The 17,741-nt window shown below is 43.7% G+C and overlaps 1 protein-coding gene across 2 annotated transcripts in view; it reads right to left on the bottom strand.

The window, feature by feature from the left end:
• Positions 1–4,026: 4,026 nt before the first annotated feature.
• Positions 4,027–17,741, bottom strand: part of DCHS2 (dachsous cadherin-related 2) — a 236,969-nt gene continuing 223,254 nt past the window's right edge. For both annotated transcript variants that reach the window (XM_030563596.1, XM_030563597.1), the window contains exon 20: positions 4,027–9,439. In XM_030563596.1, the coding sequence (XP_030419456.1) occupies positions 6,810–9,439 (2,630 nt within the window). In that variant the 3' untranslated portion in view covers positions 4,027–6,809. The remainder of the gene's footprint in view (positions 9,440–17,741) is intronic.

Genomic DNA, 17,741 nt, shown 5'->3' with positions numbered 1-17,741 from the left:
CCTTTGACAAGGTCCCTCACCAAAGGCTCTTATGTAAATTCAGTTGTCATGGGATAAGAGGGAAGATCCTTTCATGGACTGAAAAATGGTTAAAAGACAGGGAACAAAGGATAGGAATAAATGGTAAATTTTCAGAATGGAGGGGGTAACTAGTGGTGTTCCCCAAGGGTCAGTCCTAGGACCAAATTTATTCAACTTATTCATAAAAGATCTGGAGAAATGGGGTAAACAGTGAAGTGGCGAAGTTTGCAGACATTTCTAAACTGCTCAAGATAGTTAAGACCAAAGCAGACTGTGAAGAACTTCAAAAAGATTTCACAAAACTAAGTGATTGGGCAAAAAAATGCCAAATAAAATTTAATGTGGATAAATGCAAAGTAATGCACATTGGAAAAAATAACCCCAACTATACATACAATATGATGGGGGCTAATTTAGCTACAAATAATCAGAAAAGAGATCATGCAGTCATCATGGATAGTTCTCTGAAGATGTCCACGCAGTGTGCAGCGGCAGTCAAAAAAGCAAACAGGATGTTAGGAATCATTAAAAAAGAGATAGAGAATAAGATGGAGAATATCTTATTGCCTTTATATAAATCCATGGTATGCCCACATCTTGAATACTGCATACAGATGTGGTCTCATCTCAAAAAATATATACTGGCATTAGAAAAGGTTCAGAGAAGGGCATCTAAAATGATTAAGGGTTTTGAACAGGTCCCACATGAGGGGAGATTAAAGAGGCTAAGACTTTTCAGCTTGGAAAAGAGGAGACTAAGGGGGAGATATGATAGATGTATACAAAATCACGAGTGGTGTGGAGAAAGTGAATAAGGGAAAGTTAGTTATTTGTTCCCATAATACAAGAACTAGGGGCCATCAAATGAAATTAATGGGCAGCAGGTTTAAAACAAACAAAAGGAAGTTCTTCACATAGTGCACAGTCAACCTGTGAAACTCCCTGCCTGAGGAGGTTGTGAAGGCTAGGACTATAACAGTGTTTAAAAGAGAACTAGATAAGTTCCTGGAGGTTGTCCATTAATGGCTATTAGCCAGGATGGCTAAGGAATTGTGTCCCTAGCCTCTGTTTGTCAGAGGGTGGACAAGGATGGCAGGAGAGAGATCACTTGATCATTGTCTGTTAGATTCACTTCCTCTGGGGCACCTGGCATTGGTCACTGTCAGCAGACAGAATACTGGGCTGGATGGACCCTTGGTCTGATCGAGTATGGCCGTTCCTATGTTCGCCCAACATTCAGGTTTTGTTATATAGGTCACTAAGGATTAGGGAGGTGACCACCAAACTAATTTCACTTGTTATACAAGCCAAAATAAAACCACAGACCTCCAGCTTTCACCAATTGTGCCATTAATTCCCTTCTGCTCCCCAGAGTATCTTGGATGGCCATATTCCTCCTCATTTACCAAAACAATGCCAACTCCCCCACTATACAGACATCATTCCAGTCCTGCATATGAAGGAGTTGTCTTTGCAAAGAACTGTACCCAGTACATTTGACGATACTCTAAAGAGAGCTGGCTGTCTAATCAGAGCAGTCTCAGTAACTATCCTGAATATGTGAAGCCAGTGTGTTTAAAATTTTCTCTGGAACTTTGGATCTATCTTTTCCTACATGATAGTATTTTTCTGCTAGTAAAGTGGTAGGCAATAAGTAATGTAAAACTATATTTGCACACCTGTCAAAAGTCTGATCCTGTGTCTCATGATTTAATGAGACTTTTGATTGAGTAAAGAGTGCAGTATTTGTCTTATAATCTTTTAAAGGATAGTATTCACACGTGTGTATACGTATTAACAGTGAGTGTAAAGACTTACAAATGCTGATACAGTCCAGGACAGTATATACATCAAAGAAAAAAGAGAATAGGTGGAAATAAAATGTAAATTACAAACATCAGCTAGGAATTAGTGGCATACTAAACCTGGGGTATATTTTTAGCAACAAGGACACATTTTTATCTGAAATAAGATAAAAATATCTTAGAAACAATGGCTATCTTCAACTGAAGATAAATTACAGACTAAATATATAAGCATGTAGGTAGCCAGTGTTTTATGGTGCTTTTTAGTATATTTTTATAACTCCTAAATGTTGGATTCCCTAAAGATATGAGGGGTTTTTTTCAATAGGAATTTGCTCGAATGCCAATTCAATGATTACTACTCATATATGGAATTTTGATATCCATTTGGTACTGATTTACACCAGTGTTTTCAAGGCTGCCAACAAGCAAATACAGAATGGCAGGCACCCAACATTCCACAAGAGACAACTGTCTTTTATTTTATAGTTTATGCAGTTTGAGCTTAATATGATTTTCTACTAAGTTCTGTGCCTCCTCCAAAGTGCTAAAATTGGTATGTAGATCTGCAAAGTAACATAGGCTGTTTCAGGCAAGTTAATATTAAACTCATGATAAATTATACAAATTATATTGTTTACTTAAGAAAAAAGAGTAAGGTTAAAAGAGCTGACACACGTTTTATTGCAGACACTTGCCTTGCATATTCACATTTTTAGGGTCAGCCACACGAGACAGTAATACACAGGGTTAGTGTTATTTTCTGATACAGAATTACTAAATCTATAGCTAAAGAAGACATTTTACTGGAGAACTTTAATACAAAACAAAATATCGTCGGCTAGTTAGCTCAGCTGGAATACAGCATTCATTTGAGAAATAGGATGCAAGTCATATCCAATCCTTTCAAAGAGGGATTAAAAAAAATAAGCAGTTCTTGAAGATGCAAGAAAAGGCACAAGAAAGAGCAAATGTTTTGCTCACTTTTCAGGTGGACTGTGGGAAAACTGGGTGTGGACTTCCAAAACAAGGTGGTATGGTCAGGCCCAAACTTCCCATGGAAACTCTTCCATGAGAATCATTTTAAAAGGAGCAAATTAAACCTGCTCAAGGCAACTTTGTAATTAGCACCCTAATAGCAATAATTGATATACATGTGGTTTCCTTGGAGATGAAATGTGGGATGAACCACATTGTTCATCCCACATTCATGTTAAGACTTAACACTCAATATTCAGACTTGTCATATACATATTGTCAGTATAAATTCATATAACAGAACCTGTCTGTTTTGGGGTATCATCCGTATTAGATGCGAGTTGCACTGTATCCATTCCAGATTCATCAGATATGATGTTAAGAATACGCGGCCTGATCATTTTCTAGGCTGCCAAATAATTTTGATTGAATGGAACCAGGCACCGCATTTTTAACTACATATGCAGCAATGAGAAGAATAATTCTTGAGTTTTCCAGAATAAAGAGGAAGAGTAGAAATAATCCTTTGGGTGCAGCACTTAGACATGACATATGGGAATCTGTAGAGATTCACAACCAAATCAGTGGAACATTTTGGGCTAGATTCACAAGGAAACTTAGATGTGGTGATGCTCAACATCACCTCACTTCACTTGTAGGTGTCCAGAAAATCACTGGGATTCACAAAGCCTGAGGTAGGTGTCTCAGCTAGCTTTACAAGGGGAGAGATAGGTGCTTCAGAATTGGATTCCCAGACAGGTGCTGAAGTCTGTGCTGCTGGGAAGCACCTCCAACTGCCTGAGATTCTCAGCTGCAACCCATCCTACAGTTACTTTAAAAAAAATATTCCACAGTGAAGCAGCTTCAGTGAGAGAGACTGAGGGAGCCCCACTTATCTCCTAACACAGTGGTCTGAGCACTCTGTGGGCTGGTCCGCACTACGGGGGGGAAATCGATCTTAGATACGCAACTTCAGCTACGTGAATAACGTAGCTGAAGTCGAATATCTAAGATCGGATTACTCACCCGTCCACACCGCGCGGGATCGATGTTTGCGGCTCTCCCTGTTGATTCCGGAACTCCATTGGGGTTGATGGAGTTCCGGAATCGATATAAGTGCGCTCGGGGATCGATATATCGCGTCTAGATTAGACGCGATATATCGATCCCCGAGCAATCGATTTTAACCCGCCGATACGGCGGGTAGTCTGGACGTGGCCTGTGAGGTGAGAGACCCCCTCCCTCAAGAGGAGAAGGAACTGGAATCAGGGGTCTCCCATATTCCACCTGAGTACCTTACCCACTGGGTTAATGATTACCAAGGGAACTGCTCCCGCCCTTCACTCTACTTTCCTCCACCACCAGCACATCAGCCATCTTGTGGAAACTTGCTTATAGGGCCTGATGCAGAAGGCGAAGTCTAAGCAGGCTTACTGGATCGGGCACTGCAGGCAGCTTAGTGGAAAAAGGCTTTTCTTCTCCCAGTTTGTGCATTGCTCTGAGGCTAAGGCGGCTGTGTACGAGTTAGGACTGCGGTGTGCATGCTCAGAGGCAGACACATAGGCAGGTAGGGAACTTTTACTGCAAATATTTGGGCACCTGCAGGGTTCTGAGACCGCTGAGTGGGGCTTTTGTGAATCCCAGTGGAGCCTGATTCTAAGATTCAGGTGCCCAGAGTGGGAAGTTATGTTTCTAAGTCCTTTTGTAAATCTAGGCCTTCTACTTTTTATATATATGATCTGCCTCAATTGTACTGGGGCTTCTTCTCGATTCAGGACTTATTTTCTACCTTCCACACGTGTAACTTGTCTACCTGTTTCTGCAGATACTATCAGCGGGCATTACCTCTACACTATACCTAACAGAGAATCTTCATAGCCTGATTTGAATGGTTACAGGAAACAGATGTACTTTAGATCTTCAAACTTGTCCTGGATTAACATAGTTAATTTTCTATGTGCATTCCACTTGATCTCTCAGCTAACACAGCTAACTAGCGTAGCAGTGCAGACTGATTGTTAATTACTGAATTGCTAGTATCTATTATAGAGCTCTACTATTACCTTTTCTGGGTGGACACGATATGTTTTGGACATTTGTAAAGATGATGACATTCGAGCTGTAACAAGTGATATTAGTGGGAAAAAATGGTCTTCTGCATGCTGCAGTATTGTGTTCAACAACAATGCCCCTAGTTTTTACTTCATGAAAAATCAAACACAATAATGCTGTGCAAAATATTTATTCTTCCACTGATCATCTATGGATAAAGATGATCCCTGTTATCATAATGTTAATAAAAAGGTTCACTGTTCCTCTTCGGAGCACCAAACTCTCATTTGATCACAAGTACTGATACTGAAAACCTTAATTTGGAGTTGAACAGACAGATAATTTAGCACTGTGTGCCATTCACGCCTCCTGAAACTGTAGCTGTACATAACCGCACACCACAATGGGTATATTTCATTCTGTTAACATGTAGTACAAATCAAAACCTAACAGGTTAGCACACATTAGAACATTAACAGATGGGAGGTATGTTATGTGGACAATTTTTAACCGTTAGTAGTAAAAAAGTATATAAAATTATTTTTTAAAAATATTATATTTTAGCTACATAATTATACATGTTATTAGCATGACATTACATTTTGGTTATTTTTACGTACATACATTTCCCACCAATACACAGTTCATAAATTAATATTGCCCATTTGGTTGCTAAAAAATAACTACAGTATCCAGAAGAACCCAAAGCTATTTAGTGTGAAAGTTCATAAATTAATTCCAAAATTTCAAAAAACAGACATGCATCCTGTAACAAGACAAAATGGAAAAAATACACTCTGCCTTCTTTGGAAAAAGGTCCAAAGAAGCTTATGTAACCCTGAGGTGGCCAATCTAACGACCCCAAAAGCATTCTCAAACATAGCCCTGTTCATATATTAATTGAGAATGACTACTTTCATTTGTTTTCCCCTTCCTGGCACAGGCTTCTGGCTGACTCCATTTCTGATTCTTTTCTTTCTATTTCTTGTCTTGGAAATGGTTGTTGCCTGCATACTCTTAGGAACAATGTCAGTTTATATCCAGAAAGGATCCAAACATGTGATAAAGGGCAAAGCTGCTCAGAAGCCATTACACATATAATATACCCACTGATTCCAAAAGGGTCGCCACCTTTACCCTCTGTAAGGCATATTTCTTGTATTTCACCCTGTCCTGTTCCCCAAGTGCCAATTCTGAGTTAAAATTATGGTAGGAGCATATGTATGTGTGTTTTATTGATTTGATACAAAACATACAGACACAGAAACAGCATATGCATGTATGTGTGTACATATACACACAAGCTGTTATATGTATGATATATATTACGTAGAGGGCCAGATTTTCTGCTCCAGCTGAGATGTACTCAGCACAGTCCCAGTGATGAGTGGGGGAGTCACAGATGTCTTTATACAACCTTTATACTGCCCTGATCCTGAGACTGGAGATGCTACCTCAGCCACATGCCAAGTGGATTTCCCTACACAAGAGAAATCTGCAGGTAGCCAACTTTCCAGCTGCCACATAAATAGCTTAAGGAAGGCAGAGAGGTATTAAAGGTAACCTTCACTAATAGTCAGCATTTTAAACTGAAATCCTCAGTGATAAACCATTAATCACAACAAAGAGTTATTGAAATCCTTAATGATAAGCAATATAGCCTGTCATTTGGGTAAGTCAACTATCAGACACCTGGGTATGTGATTTACATTAGATACCAGGGTTTTTGGTAGATAGAAAAAAGGTAATTAAAGGGCAACCCTCACAGGTTTAGAGCATGTTTTGCAAAGAACATGATGGTGAGAAAGTTTGACTAAATTATCTTATCTTTTGTAAACCATAAAAAATAAAATACTGATGATACAGCTCTGACATGTGGTTTTACTCATTAAACAATGAACAAGTATGTTTTAAGCCAAATTTTCCTTTAACATTTTACCAGTGGTTAATCACCTACACCTGAACGTCTTCCTCTGTTGCATGATTTTGACCAATTTGGTATGTTCCTGTCAGTCCTGCATCTGACATCACTGGAGAAGCTGTAGGAGTCTGCAAGGTAAGTAGAGACAGAGAAGGAGAAAAACTGGGAGTCATGGCCGGTGAAGGGTATCTAAGATCATGGATAAGGGGAGAACGAGGATATTTTTTAAATGCCTGCCCAGGTATTATAGTTGGCAGATGTGGTGGCACTGTCCTTATGCCAGGTTGAGCTACTGATGTTATCAAGGGAGGAGGGAAAATAAAAGATTTCTTCTCCTTAGGAAAGCTATGAATTTGTAAGCTTTCATCTTTCAGTTTTGCAATATCATTAAACACGGAGGCAAGAGACTGAAATCTGGGTTCCCACGTAAGTAAGTAATCCCAGTTGTAACTTCCTCTAAGAGCCTCATCAGAGGCTACAAGGGTTGCAAGTGATCCATACCGGGAATCCTGGCCATCAGAGATAAAGATGTATTCTCTTGTGATGTCTGTTAGTATGTCTCTCTCTTTTATCCCAATTTTTTGAAGAGTTTGGGACAGCATTTTGTTATGGGCATAGTTTGGGTCATAGCCTTCTCCTCCTCCTCCATCTTTGAAGGTGTGGAAGCTCTCTGCATTTTGAGTGTCAGCTAACACATCAGTTTCTCCAGACTGACAGGATAACTGGTCAGAGTCTCTTGGAATTCCTGAGTCTGGCACGCATGAGCCTCGCTCACTTAAAGCTGAACCCAATCCCTTTCTGCATGGATGCTCATTGATCCTTTTGATTTCCTCATCTTCTGCAGTGTCCCCTTCTGCTGAGCCATGACCACTAGAATCTGAGTGCCTGCTGGGGTTACCAATATCATCCTTTTCTCTTATGCCTACCAAACTCAACCACTCTGCTATGGAGCCCATGGGAAGTGTACTACTCTCAGTGCTCTGGAGTTTCTGGCAGTCCTTAGGAATATTATCTTCATTGGTCAAGCTCAAATCAGCTGATGAAAATGATGTTTCTCTTTTCATACAGGAATTTATCATGTCTTTTCGTTTGTATCTCAGAATAAGTGCAATAAGGCAGATAGCAAGCAGCAGGAACACTACAAAAGAGACAGTAAGACTAATAGACAAGATGTTTGCAGATGCTATGGAATAATTCTGAGTAGAGTTGGAAATATTTACCAGAACAGTGCATGTAGTGGATTTAGAGTCCAGTTTGGGGCTGTGAGCTCTTACTAACAATTCAAGAGTGTCATCTTTCCTTTTGGTACTGCTCTTCTTTCTGTGAAGAGTCCTAGTCATGTAGATATTTCCGTTACTCTGATTTACAGAAAAGAACTGAGAAGGTTTTAGCAGGGAGTAGTGAATAACTCCATCCAATCCAGCATCATTATCAGATGCTGCCACATTGCCAACCAGTTGACCTGCTTCATTTTTCTCAGGGAGATCAAAAAAATATTGATCTTCAATAAAAACAGGATCAAATTCATCTGTCCCTTCAACATCTACCTGAACTGTTAATGTGGCTATTGAGTCACCTTTGTCTTTTGCCTGGGCTACAAAACAGTACTTATTCTGACTTTCATAATCAAGAATTTGCTCTGTTCGTATATCTCCTGTCAAAGGATCTATGAAAAACATGTCATGATCTTGAGGAAATCCATGATCAGACAAACATGATGACTGGATTGAGTAAGTAAGGTGTCCATAGGGACCTGTATCAAAATCTAGTGCATAAACTGTGCACACAAAAGAAAAGGCAGGAAGATTTTCATGGATAACACAGTTCAGGCTGGGAAACAAAAACAGTGGAGCATAATCATTGTCATCCAGGACACTGACAAAAACAACAGAAAAAGCCACATTTCTTACATTGACCCCTCCATCAGAGGCTTGAATAGTCAAAGTGAATTTAATCGTTTCCTCATAATCCAGAGTTCTGATCAAATCCACAGAGCCAGTTTTCCCATCTAATCGAAAATGCCCCTTGTCATTTCCAGAGATTATAGTGTAAGTCACCTCTGCATTGGCTCCTGCATCACAGTCATTTGCTGAAACCATAGTGATATGACTACCTATTGGGATATTTTCTCTGACATGAATGCGATACTCCAGATTGCTAAATACTGGTGGGTTATCATTGACATCTATTACAGTTATCAATACAGTAGCACTGGAATTCAGGGGAGGTGTTCCACGGTCAGATGCAAGAATGATCACATGGTGAGAGGAAGCAGTTTCCCTATCTAGAGGACTACTCAAAACAAGGTTGCCAACCAGCTTGTAAGGTGGTGTTGATTCAATGACACTTGTTTCCACATGGAATAGGTTATTAGTGTTGCTGCTGATAATAGAGTATTCAATGTACGTATTTTCGTGTGTCCAATCATAGTCAAAGGCTGAAAATGTGAGGATAGTCCTTCCGACTGAGGCATCTTCACTCACACTCACATTGTATAGTGCCATTGTGAACTGAGGTGCATAGTTATTTACATCCTGTATCTGTATCTCCACGGAAGTAACAGCAGTCAAAGCAGGGTCTCCATTGTCTTCGGCTTCTATAAGAAGCTGAATAACTGAACTCTTGCCCAGGCGTGGCACTGGTTTGGCAGTGAATACTGACCCTGAAAAACCAAAATGAAAAATTAATCAAAAAATACAAGTTAGGCAAGTTAGGTATATAGGTGTGTGTGAGCTTAACTAGAGATAGCCAGGATTGAAAAACAATCTGATATAAGGGTAGGATGTGTGTGGGTAAGTGAAGCTTTTATACAGATAAAGATATAGATTATATATAAAGATAAAAGAATATTGTTAAGGTTGCAAAGTCAAGCACTGCTATGTAACTGGGCATACATATGTACCCTAATTGTGAGCTCAATCGTGAGAGGTCAGTGAAAGTTTAAAAAAAAATGTTACAATGCACTTTTAACAATAAATGCTGATTGGTAAAGGTACAAAAGGGAGACAGACAGGCTGAATTAATCCAAACAAAAGGCCTACTGATATAACTCAAGGACAGTATTGAAATTATGTAAAAGAATTCTAATAGATTGGTGAGACATGACTTCCATTTACAAAAGCCATATTGACTCTTCCCCAACAAATCGTGTTTGTTTATGTTTCTTATAATTCTTTTCTTTCAATCAACATGCCTGGTTCCGAGGTTAGGTTTACTGGCCTGTAATTTCCAGGATCATCTCTGAGTCTTTTTATCAAAATTGGCATCACATTAGCTATTCTCCAGTTATCTGGTACATCTAGTTTAAGTGATAGGTTACATACCATAGTTAATTGTTCTGCAATTTCATATTTGAGTTCCTTCAGAACTCTTGGGTGAATATCATTGGGACCTGGTGACTTAATACTGTTTAATTTATCAATTTGTTCCAAAACCACCTCTATCAGCACCTCAATCTGGGACAGTTCCTCAGATTTGTCACCTAAAAAGAGTGGCACAGGTGTGAGGATCACACCTGGGTGGGGAAATTGTATGCAGGGCAGGGGCAGAGGTTTGGGGTGCGGGAGGGAGTGCGGGTGTGGGAGGGGATGCAGTGTTCAGGAAGGGGCTCAGGACAAGGGATTGGGGCAGAGGAGGGGTGTAGGGTGTATGAGGGGGCTCAGGACAGGAGGTTGGGGTGCAGGAGGGTGCAGGGGACTCAGGGCAGGGGGTTGGGGTGCACAAGGGTGAGGAGTGCAGCACAGAGCTCAGGACAGGGGGTTGGGATGCAGGAGGGATGCAAGGTGCAGGCAGGGGGCTTAGGACTCAGAGTTGGGGGGTACAGGAGGGGTTTGGGCTCTGACCCAGTACTGCTTACTTCAAGTGGCTCCAGGGTGGCAGCAGCGTGCACCGGGGCCAGGGCAGGCTCCCTGCATGCCTGCCCTGTCCCTGGCCCTATGCTGCTCCTGGAAGCGCTGTGGCCCCTGGGGGAGGAAGGGTGGAGGGCTCTGCATGCACTGTCCTTGCCGCGCCTCCAGGTACCTTCCCCGAAGCTCCCATTGGCCGCGGTTCCCCATCCCTGGCCAATGGGAGCTGCGGGGGACGGTGCCTGGAGGCAAGGGCAACACATGGAGCCCTCTGCCCCCCTGGCTGGGGACTGCAGATGGGTGGTGCTGGCGGCACCGCGGGCCAGATCCAAAGCCCGATGGGGCCAGCTCCAGCCCGTGGGCCGTAGTTTGTCCACCCCAGTGCTAAGCAACCTCTTTTAACTCTGTTGTTTAGCCATCATGACAGTTTTTTGGTCCTTCTTACTACTTCTTTTATTTACATACCTATACATTTAATTTGAGCCTCTATTACAGTAGTGAGGCAGAGGGGCCTCCCTTTGAGCCTGAGATGCAGGGACCACTATATTCTCCCTGGTGGGTGAAGCCAAGCCAGCCCCATCCACCACACCAGAAGCAGAGGGTTGGGAGAGGAAGTATAAGAAGTGGGCCCTTTAGCTCAGTTGGGCTGGGGTCAGCAAAGGAGGCAGATGTCTCTAGCCCACTGCAGGACTCCGGACCAGATCCTGAGCTGTGCAGTGCCCTGAAGATGGAGACTAAGAGTGGAGAGGAGCTGCTGGGAATGCCATCTGTCACCTATCTCAAGGAGACTGAGGACCTGCCAACTATGGCACCACACCAGTGGACTGTAGTAGGAGGTAACCCAGGTGAACCAGATATTAGTTAGGTCGTGCTGTTGCCACGAGTCAGCATGTTTGGGCAGTGTCATAAACAGATAGCTAAGGGTTAATGTCTCTTTCACCTGAAGCACCAGACCAGAGGACCAATCAAGAAACCGGATTTTTTCAACTTTGGGTGGAGGGAATTTTGTGTCTGAGGTCTTTGTTTTCTGTCTGCCTGCTTTCTCTGAGCTTTGGAGAAGTAGTTTCTGCTTTCTAATCTTCTGTTTCTAAGTGTAAGGACAAAGAGATCAGATAGTAAGTTATATGGTTTCTTTTCTTTGGTATTTGCATGAATATAAGTGCTGGAGTGCTTTGATTTGTATTCTTTTTGAATAAGGCTGTTTATTCATATTTCTTCTAAGCAATCGACCCTGTATTTTGTCACCTTAATACAGAGAGACCATTTGTATGCATTTTTCTTTCTTTTTTATATAAAGCTTTCTTTTTAAAACCTGTTGAAGTTTCCTTTACTGGGAAATTTCAGGGAAATTGAGTCTGTACTCACCAGGGAATTGGTGGGAGGAAGAAATCAGGGAGAGATCTGTGTGTGTTGGATTTGCTAGCCTGATTTTGCGTTCCCTCTGGGTGAAGAGGAAAGTGCTTTTGTTTCCAGGACTGGGAACGGGGAGGGGGAGTCACTCTGTTTGGATTCACAGAGCTTGTGTCTGTGTATCTCTCCAGGAGCACCTGGAGGGGGGAAGGGGAAAAGGATTATTTCCCTTTGTTGTGAGACTCAAGGGATTTGGGTCTTGAGGTCCCCAGGGAAGGTTTTTCAGGGGGACCAGAGTGCCCCAAAACACTCTAATTTTTTGGGTGGTGGCAGCAAGTACCAGGTCCAAGCTGGTAACTAAGCTTGGAGGTTTTCATGCTAACCCCCATATTTTGGACGCTAAGGTTCAAATCTGGGACTAAAGGTATGATATGAGTGGCAGCGGTTACGGGATAGACAAAATCCAGAAGCCAGTAGGAATATTATTTTTTTCTCTTCTCTGCTAAGGGCTTTTTAGCAGAGAGAAACAGTTTGGGTTTAAAAGAGAATTTTTTTTTCTGCTCTCTCTGGCAGTTTGTGGCTTGCATAATAAGCAAGAGACCATTAAGCTGTGACAAAGAATCTTTTGTGACAATAGCTCTCCCATTGAGAGTCATTACCAGCACTATATACATGCAAATAAAGTGGTTTTTTCAGGTTTACTTAACATTGAAGATTAGTTAAAGGCACTATTGCTAGGCAGACTCTAGGAGGCAACAGAGCCTGCAGTGCAGAAGATAAACACCGGAGGGCACCCCAACCCAAGAAAACAGGAACCATGACTTCTAAGGCAAAAATTGAGGCCGAAGAACAAATCAAAGAAGCTGAACACAGGCGACAACTGGAAATAAAACAAAAAGAGATGGAGATGAAAGAAAGAGAAGAACAAATCAAACAGGCAGCACACAAAAGAAAACTAGAAGAAGAAGAGTTGGCCCACCGAAGGAAACAAGCAGAAGATGAGTTGGCCCACAGAAGGAAGCAAGAAGAAGAAGAGGCAGCCCACCGCTGAGACATGGAAAAACAACAAAAAGAAATGGAAAAACAACAAAAAGAAAATGAAGAGAAGGAAAAACAGAGAAAACATGAACTGGACTTGGCACAAGCTGGGCTGCATGTGCCAGCCAATCCTAACAACCCTTCGCCAATTATGGTTCCACATCACAGAAAATTTCCCACCAACAAGGCAGGTGATGACACTGAGGCCTTCTTGGAAAATTTTGAAAGAGCCTGTCTTGGGTACAGCATCCCTGAAGACCAGTACATGGTAGAATTGAGGTCACAGCTCAGTGGACCTTTAGCAGAGGTGGCAGCTGAAATGCCTAAGCAGCAAATGAATGACTATAAACTTTTTCAAACCAAGGCCAGATACAGAATGGGGATCACCCCGGATCATGCCCGTCGGCGCTTCAGAACCCAAAAGTGGAAACCAGATGTGTCATTTCCCAAACACGCCTAACTACGTTGCAAAAAATTATGAGGCCTGGATATCAGGACACAATGTTAAAACCTTGGAAGAACTGTACCTCCTCATACAAATGGAGCAGTTCTTGGATGGTGTTCCTGAGGACATAACACGGTACATACAAGATGGAAAACCCAAAAATCTCGCAGAGGCGGGGGAGATTGGAGCCAGATGGATGGAAGTGGCAGAAAGCAAGAAAGCTACGGTCAAGGGGAACAAATACTCCAAGGGGCACACCGACCATAAACCCTACAACCGAGGACAGCCTAAGACCCCACATACAACCCAAGTAAAGCCGCAGACGCCCTATTCTTCCACCTCACCAGTCTCCAGTAACTCACCTCGGCCCAGTGACCCATCAGATGGAAGATGCTTTAAGTGTAATGAACTGGGACATATCAAGGCCAACTGTCCAAAGAACACCATGCGAGTGCAATTCATTACACCACCATCACACCAAAGATCCCCAGGCCCGGATGCCTCTCAAATATCCTTGGAGCGAAGGGAAAATTTGAGAGTGGGCGGAAAGAAGGTTACTGCGGGGCACAAGTGTCAGCTATCCACCAATCCTTCGTTGACCCCAAATTCATCAACCCAAAGGCCAAAGTTACAATTTACCCCTTCATGTCACAAGCTGTAGACTTGCCTACAGCTCAACTGCCTGTCCAGTACAAAGGCTGGTCAGGAATGTGGACTTTTGCAGTCTATGACAATTATCCTATCCCCATGCTACTGGGGGAAGACTTGGCCAACCAGGTGAAGCGGGCCAAGAGAGTGGGAATGGTTACACGTAGCCAAACCAGGCAAGCTTCCAGACCCATTCCTGTTCCTGAGCTGTCCACAGAGGTCCCGTCTGTGTTACCAGAGACCCAGACAGAGGTAGTGGATCCAGATTCCATGCCAACCACAGAAACAGCCACAACATCTCCAGTCCCAGGCCCGGAACTGGAACAGCAACCAGCACCAGCAAGTGCAACCACATCTTCAAACTCAAAGCCAGAGGGCACCAGCGAGCCAAAACTGGCAGAAGCAACAGACAGCCATACCCAAAAGGCTCAGCCAGAGCCTGAAATAACCTCAGGTGCACCAGCGGAGAGCGGTTCACCAGCAACGGAAACCACCCCATCACCTACATTGCTTCCAGAGGGACCAAGCCCAGGTCCACAGTCTGAGGAAGAACTGGTGACCCCAGCCTCAAGAGAACAGTTCCAGACTGAGCAGGAAGCAGATGACAGCCTTCAGAAAGCGTGGGCGGCGGCACGGAGCACCCCACCACCTCTCAGCTCTTCTAATCGATCCCGGTTTGTTATAGACCAAGGACTTTTATACAAGGAGATTCTTTCTGGTGGACACCGGGAAGAATGGCAGCCGCAAAAACAGTTGGTGGTTCCAACTAAGTACCGGGGGAAGCTCTTAAGCTTAGCCCATGATCATCCCAGTGGCCATGCTGGGGTGAACAGAACCAAGGACCGGTTGGGGAAGTCCTTCCACTGGGAGGGGATGGGCAAGGATGTTGCCAAGTATGTCCGGTCTTGTGAGGTATGCCAAAGAGTGGGTAAGCCTCAAGACCAGGTCAAGGCCCCTCTCCAGCCACTCCCCATAATTGAGGTCCCATTTCAGCGAGTAGCTGTGGATATTCTGGGCCCTTTCCCAAAAAAGATGCCCAGAGGAAAGCAGTACGTACTGACTTTAGTGGACTTTGCTACCCGATGGCCGGAAGCAGTAGCTCTAGGCAACACCAGGGCTAACACTGTGTGCCTGGCCCTAACAGACATCTTTGCCAGGGTAGGTTGGCCCTCCGACATCCTTACAGATTCAGGGTCTAATTTCCTGGCAGGGACCATGGAAAAACTGTGGGAAACTCATGGGATGAATCACTTGGTTGCCACCCCGTACCACCATCAAACCAATGGCCTGGTGGAAAGGTTTAATGGAACTTTGGGGGCCATGATACGAAAATTCATCAACGAATTCTCCAATAATTGGGACCTAGTGTTGCAGCAGTTGCTGTTTGCCTACAGGGCTGTACCACATCCCAGTTTAGGGTTTTCACCATTTGAACTTCTGTATGGTCACGAGGTTAAGGGGCCATTACAGTTGGTGAAATGGGAGGGGTTTACGCCTTCTCCAGGAACTAACATTCTGGACTTTGTAAGCAACCTACAAAGCATCCTCCAACACTCTTTAGCCCTTGCTAGAGAGAACCTAAAGGATGCTCAGGAAGAGCAAAAGGCCTGGTATGACAGACATGCCAGAGAACGTTCCTTCAAGGTAGGAGACCAGGTTATGGTCTTGAAGGCGCAACAGGCCCATAAGATGGAAGCATCATGGGAAGGGCCATTAACGGTCCAAGAGCGCCTGGGAACTGTGAATTACCTCATAGCATTTCCCAATTCCTCACTAAAACCTAGAGTTTACCATGTTAATTCTCTCAAGCCTTTCTATTCCAGAGACTTACAGGTTTGTCAGTTTACAGTCCAGGGAGATGATGCTGAGTGGCCTGACGGTGTCTACTATGACGGGAAAAAAGACGGTGGCGTGGAAGAGGTGAACCTCTCAACCACCCTGGAACGTCTGCAGCGGCGACAACTCAAGGAGCTGTGCACTAGCTTCGTCCCATTGTTCTCAGCCACCCCAGGACGGACTGAACGGGCATACCACTCCATTGACACAGGTAATGCTCACCCAATCAGAACCCCACCCTACCGGGTGTCTCCTCATGCCCAAGCTGCTATAGAACGGGAGATCCAGAACATGCTACAGATGGGTATAATCCGCCCATCTACCAGTGCATGGGCATCTCCAGTGGTTCTGGTACCCAAACCCGATGGGGAAATACGCTTTTGCGTGGACTACCGTAAGCTAAATGCGGTAACTCGTCCAGACAACTATCCAATGCCACGTACCGATGAGCTACTGGAGAAGTTGGGATGTGCCCAGTTCATCTCTACAATAGACTTAACCAAGGGGTACTGGCAAGTACCGCTAGATGAACCTGCCAAGGAGAGGTCAGCATTCGTCACCCATGCGGGGGTGTATGAATTCAATGTCCTTCCTTTCGGCCTTCGAAATGCACCCGCCACCTTCCAGAGGCTGGTAGATGGTCTACTAGCTGGACTGGGAGAATTTGCAGTTGCCTACCTCGATTATGTGGCCATTTTTTCAGACTCCTGGCCCGAACCCCTACTACACCTGGAAAAGGTCTTTGAGCGCATCAGGCAGGCCGGACTAACTGTTAAGGCCAAAAAGTGTCAAACAGGCCAAAACAGAGTGACTTACCTGGGGCACCAGGTGGGTCAAGGAACCATAAACCCCCTACAGGCTAAGGTGGATGCTATCCAAAAGTGGCCTGTCCCACGTTCCAAAAAGCAGGTCCAATCCTTCTTAGGCTTGGCCGGATACTACAGGCGATTTGTACCACACTACAGCCAAGTCGCTGCCCCACTGACCGACCTGACCAAAAAGACCCAGCCAAATGCAGTTAAGTGGACTGATGAGTGTCAAAAGGCCTTTACTCAACTTAAGGCAACGCTCATGTCTGACCCTGTACTCAGGGCCCCGGACTTTGACAAGCCATTCCTAGTAACCACGGATGCATCTGAGCGTGGTATAGGAGCAGTGCTCATGCAGGAAGCAACAGATCACAACTTCCATCCTGTCGTGTTTCTCAGCAAGAAACTGTCTGAGAGGGAAAGTCACTGGTCAGTCAGTGAAAAGGAATGCTATGCCATTGTGTACACCCTGGAAAAGCTACGCCCATATGTTTGGGGATGGCGGTTCCAACTACAAACTGACCATGCTGCACTAAAGTGGCTTCATACTGCCAAGGGGAACAACAAGAAACTTCTTCGTTGGAGTTTAGCTCTCCAAGATTTTGATTTTGAAATTCAACACATCACAGGAGCTTCTAACAAAGTTGCTGATGCACTCTCCCGTGAGAGTTTCCCAGAATTCAGTAGTTAAAAAGTGTTCTTAAAATGTAGAAGTCTGTTAGTTATATACTTAGTAGTATATGTAATGTGTTGTAGTAATCTGTTTATTTTAAAGTTCTAGAAGGAAATCGCTGCCAGTGAGCTTCCCCACTGTCTGCAATTTGGGGGGCGTGTCATAAACAGATAGCTAAGGGTTAATGTCTCTTTCTCCTGAAGCACCTGACCAGAGGACCAATCAGGAAACCGGATTTTTTCAACTTTGGGTGGAGGGAATTTTGTGTCTGAGGTCTTTGTATTCTGTCTGCCTGCTTTCTCTGAGCTTTGGAGAAGTAG

This window comes from Gopherus evgoodei, chromosome 5, assembly GCF_007399415.2.
Source record: "Gopherus evgoodei ecotype Sinaloan lineage chromosome 5, rGopEvg1_v1.p, whole genome shotgun sequence".
Lineage (NCBI taxonomy): Eukaryota > Metazoa > Chordata > Testudines > Testudinidae > Gopherus > Gopherus evgoodei.
Note: the sequence above shows the minus strand (reverse complement) of the source record. Positions and strands in the feature narration are given on the sequence as shown.